General features: G+C 36.9%; 1 protein-coding gene across 1 annotated transcript; it reads left to right on the top strand.

Annotated features, from left to right (window-relative positions):
* The first annotated feature begins 264 nt into the window (after positions 1-264).
* On the top strand, positions 265-1,670 carry LOC110915325 (zinc-finger homeodomain protein 5). The gene is made up of 2 exons (XM_022160005.2): positions 265-1,330; positions 1,450-1,670. The coding sequence occupies exon 1, from the start codon at positions 572-574 to the stop codon at positions 1,304-1,306; it is 735 nt and encodes a 244-aa protein (XP_022015697.1). The 5' UTR covers positions 265-571; the 3' UTR covers positions 1,307-1,330; positions 1,450-1,670.
* The last annotated feature ends 3,499 nt before the right edge of the window (positions 1,671-5,169 follow it).

Below are 5,169 nucleotides of genomic sequence, written 5' to 3' on the forward strand. Positions count from 1 at the left end.
GCGACGTTAGTGTAGTGATTATAGAAATATAACTTATATATAGAAATGATTACTTTTCATTATTCAAAAAGGGGTAGCGGCGCAGCTTGTTACCCGCTTACCGGCTATTTTGGTGTAATTGTCGTTAAAGTTTTTTCTAATTATAATTTGCAAAATCGATAAAAAAAAAAATTATCTTCTATTCATAAAACACAGTAGTTAACCTCAAACTCCCATTTTTAATATATTTTTCTTCAATTCATAATTAGTGTGTGAACAATGAACACCCAACCTTTTTAGGTTTAATCTGTGTATATTTGAATGATTTCCACTTAGCAAGACAAGTGTTGGGGACCCATCTCATACCAAAATGTTTTCTTTCTTGCACTCCATCAAGATTCCTTCTTACAACAGTTTATTACTTACTGCACTTCTTAAATATACCCTTTACATTACATCTCTAACTTATTTATTCCTATTCAAAATGAGATAATTACAACCTCATTTTTCAAGAGAATTAACAACAATTATGTTATGAAATGGTGGTGGTTTAGTGTATAGAGAGAGAGAGAGATATTATTAGTCAAACCTAATGGAAACTAGAGAGAGAAACTCAATAAACTATAATAACAACAACCCTCCTCAATCCAACCAAGATTCATCTCCTAGATTAACCACTTCAAACACAAGAAGATATGCCACCCTTAATCACCTTCATCAAACACAACCACTTCAAACAACCGTGGCGGCGGTCTGGTATCGCGAATGCCTAAAGAACCATGCTGCCAACATGGGGGCTCATGTTCTGGATGGGTGTGGAGAGTTCATGCCCGGTGGAGCGGACGACACTCCACAAGCGTTAAAATGCGCCGCGTGTGAATGTCACCGCAGTTTCCACCGCAGAGAAGTGGAAGGAGAATCACAACCAATTCAATATACACCTCATCCGGCTGCACCACCACCTCGTGCAGCCGGAGTACATCTACCTCCAGCGGCACCATCAACTCAGCCGCAACGGCATAGGCATCACCGCCCAATGCCACCGATCATGATGGCATTTGGCGGTGCGGCTGCAGAATCTTCTAGTGAAGATTTTAACATGTTTCGGACATATGCTGGAGTGCAGGTGGCGTCGAAGAAAAGGTTTCGGACGAAATTTACTCAAGAACAGAAAGACAAGATGTTTGATTTTGCGGAACGAATTGAGTGGAAGATCCAGAAGCAAAATGAACAAGATGTTATGAGATTCTGTAATGAAGTTGGTTTGAAAAAACAAGTGTTTAAAGTGTGGATGCATAACAACAAACAAGCTGCTAAGAAGAAATGATTGATAGAATTTATGTAAACTAAGGTAAGTAGCAAGAACCCTTGTTTTGAAAACATGAATGCATATATTTTATGTTTTAATGATTAGGTAGTCCATTTTATTTTACTAGCATTTATATTATGTGTTGTTTTCTTTGATCTTAGGTTATTTGTTAATATCATAAACAAGTCCACTTGAAGCTCAATTTCTTATTAAAGATGAAATGATGGTTACAACTTCGAATCTTGTTTGATTGACAAGTGTAAGTGGAAGTTGGGAGCGAAACCAAGTGTAAATTATGATGATTACGTGAGTGAATTTGTTTGTGGTAACGAAAGTGAAAGTTGGGAGTGTCATTGATCAACATAGATTATTATTATTATTATTATTATTATTATTATTATTATTATTATTATTATTATTATTATTATTATTATTATTATTATTATTATTGGCCCGTTGGCATAAGTTTTAGCATCATTAGGTTCAAAAACATGATTCTATGAAGTTTAAGCATGATTTGGGATATTCAAACATCTTTTGGTGATGCCAAATCATTAAACCCTTCCTTGTGAAGTGGAAACCACCAAATACATTGTGCATCATTTGATTCTCTCCTAATCAAGTATGGTTTCCACTTCTGATATGCTTGCTCTTCTCAATTCATCAATTATCATAGTTGGTGATGTAGACAAATCAAGTTTTGATCGCTACTAATTGTTATTTCCCAAACACAAGAACTCGACATAAAAGACTAGTTTGGTAGGTGAAAGAACTCATTTGGTTTATAAACCTCACATCTGTTTCTCATACAACCAATGTAGGACAAATCCCATAAATTGCAATGGTTTCAGTTCGTGACATAATTTAACAGCCAAAACTAACCTAGCATAAGGGGGTAGGGGCGCTCCACTAGTGATAGAGTTCCATCACTCACAACATCCAATCAAGTTCCGTCACGTCATAGAGCTTTATTCCATCACTAGTGATGGATTTTAGTGGAAATGCTCATCACTCACCACACAAACATCTACCATTGAAAAACAACCGAACATGTGCGCGGCAGTAAACAACCCACAACGCGTTATGGCTACAACGCATTTTACTGATCACGCGTGAATGATGGGCAAGGGCGGCGGTGGTGTTCCACAGTAAACAACGCGTGGTCATTGAAACACCACGTAGCGCCCCGAGTGGCCTAAATGTTAAAAGATACTGGGCTGTTCATTCAATTTGGGTTATACTGTTTTATTTATTGGGCCTAATATGTGGGTTGTGTCTACTGATCGTTATTATTGTTTAAGTTGTTATAACAGATTCATGGGCCAGATATTTTGGAGGTAGTCCGTTGTAACTTGCAGGGGTGTATTTTGGACAATCTGATACTTCATGGTGCTAAGTGAATCTGTTGATCAGCAGGAGTATAAAAGTCACTTTCTCTCTCATTTGATCATTATTCACTCCAAATTATTGTTACGTTTCTCTGTTTAGATCTAGGGTTTGTTATCTCCGGTTGTATCTCCGGTTGTACTTTGTCTTCTCTCATCTGTTGGAGAGATCTGCTGTACTTGTTGGTATAGATGATCATCAGTGGATGATCATCAAGTCTGGTTGTATCGTTCCTCTTTGTATTGATCTTACGATTGTAAGATCTAGGGTTTGGGGGGTACTTTTTTGGTTTGGGTTAAATAAGATTTTGTCACTTTGTTTTGTCGCTATTTTGTGTTGTTCTTGTTGTTTCTGTTATTGAATCATCACAATACCATTGTTTTTAACATGGTATCAGAGCCTTGAGCTCCTGTTGATGATCTGTTTGTATATCCGCTGCATTTGGTCTTGTGTTTTCTGATTAGTTTCTTTATTGTTGTTTAGGGTTTCTGTGCTCGGAAACTTGTGTTGATATCAGATCTGGTTAGATCTGGTTGTTCTTGGTGGTGATTGGACTAAACCCTAGCTAAGGGTTGGCTGGTTGTTAACAGATCTGGTTAGATCTGTTCACTATCTGAAGGATCTTTGTACCCTCTTCTTGTCAAGACTTCTGTGTTGGTCTCTAGATCCTTAGAAGATCTAGGGCAAACTGACCAGAAGGGTTATCTTGTGGTTTCTTGCATCAGATCCAGTAGTTCTTGAAAACTACAGATCTGGTGATCTTTGAAGGTTTTATTGCACCCACTGTAAGCTGGTTCTATCTCTCTTTTTTATTTCTGTTGATTGGAGTAGTTGAAGTCGGGGTAGTGAGGACCGGCACATATATTTGTTATTGGTTGTTATTGATTGTCTAGGGTAGATTGGCTTCTGAGTAAAGGCTTGTCCAGGCACCTATTGAGTGATGAACCTGGAATCTGGTCCCTGACTCAGTTTCGCCATAGTGTTTTTTTTTTGGCTGTTTTGTCTTTTGTTCTGTGTGTTTGCTGTTGTTTACCTGCTGGTGTTTGTTTGTATATTTGGTGTTTACCTGCTGGTGTTTGTTTGTATATCTGGTGTCTTATTATTGTTTGTCATTATGCCTCCTGAACCTGCTCCTAGTACTTCTCAGACTTTGATTGGTAAATTGGATATAGGAGATCCATTGTACTTACACCCTAGTGACTCCAGTAGTTTAACCATTGTTAGTGTTAAACTCAAAGGTACTGAGAATTATGCTGTGTGGTCTAGTGCTATGAAGTTGGCTTTAGAAGCTAAAAACAAGTATGGGTTTATAGATGGTAAGGTGGAAAAGTCTAAGGATGATGAGATATTAGCTGCTCAGTGGGATAGATGCAATTCTGTTGTACTTACTTGGTTATTGAATTCTGTTTCAGAAGAGTTGTTTCTTGGTCAAGTTTTTTCTAAACTAGCTTCTGAAGTTTGGACTGATTTAAAAGAGTCTTTTGATAAGATTGATGGTTCTGTTGTCTATGATCTGTATAAGAAAATAAACTGTATTGCTCAAAATGGTAGTACTGTTGCTGAATACTATAATAAGTTGACAACAATGTGGAAGCAGTTTGATGCAATGCTTCAACTGCCTTCATGTTCTTGTCAAGCTGCTAAGGACTATAATGACTTCTCTGCTCTTATAAAGTTAATGCAGTTTCTCATGGGGCTTGATGATATCTATCAACCTGTGAGAACTAATATTTTAACAAGAGAAACATTTCCATCAGTTAAAGTTGCTTTCTCTATTGTTTCTAGAGAGGAGTCACATAGACTCTCAAGTAGTGGTTCTAAGAGTCAAAGTGTCTCTTATGTGGCTAGGTCTAATCAATCTAATCAAAACACATCAAAAAGAAATTTTAGAGGACCTAATTCAAATCTAAAGTGTACTCATTGTAATATGATAGGTCATACTGTTGATAGGTGTTTTGAAATAATTGGTTATCCACCTGGTATGAAAAAAAGGGGTAATATGTCTTTTGGTAAAAATAATGGTAATAATACTAGTAGGTCTGGTATGTCTTCTGGTCCTTCTAGTTCTGCTGTGTCTGCTTTGCCTTTTACTCCAGAACAGATTGCAAAGCTAATGAGTTTAGTTGGTGAAAAACCTGATGGGGATCAGGAGAAGTCCAATATGGGAGGTATGTCTGCTTGTATGTCTGGTTTTTTGAGTTGTTCTAGCAGTGTGTGTTTTAGTCATGAATATAATTGGGTTGTTGATTCAGGTGCTAATCAGCACATGATTAAAAGTGATAAGGACATGTTTAATTGCATAGATGTGTCTGAGTGTGGGTTAAAAGTTGGTCACCCAAATGGAACAAGTGTTAGTGTGTTAAAAATTGGTGATCTTAAATTGATTAACAATGTTATTATAAAAGATGTTTTTTATGTTCCTGGGTATAGTGTCAATTTATTGTCTGTTCACAAGTTAGCAAAAGACAATAAAATAGCTGTCTTGTTTAATGAGA

Source organism: Helianthus annuus, chromosome 16 (assembly GCF_002127325.2).
Source record: "Helianthus annuus cultivar XRQ/B chromosome 16, HanXRQr2.0-SUNRISE, whole genome shotgun sequence".
NCBI classification, from domain to species: domain Eukaryota; kingdom Viridiplantae; phylum Streptophyta; class Magnoliopsida; order Asterales; family Asteraceae; genus Helianthus; species Helianthus annuus.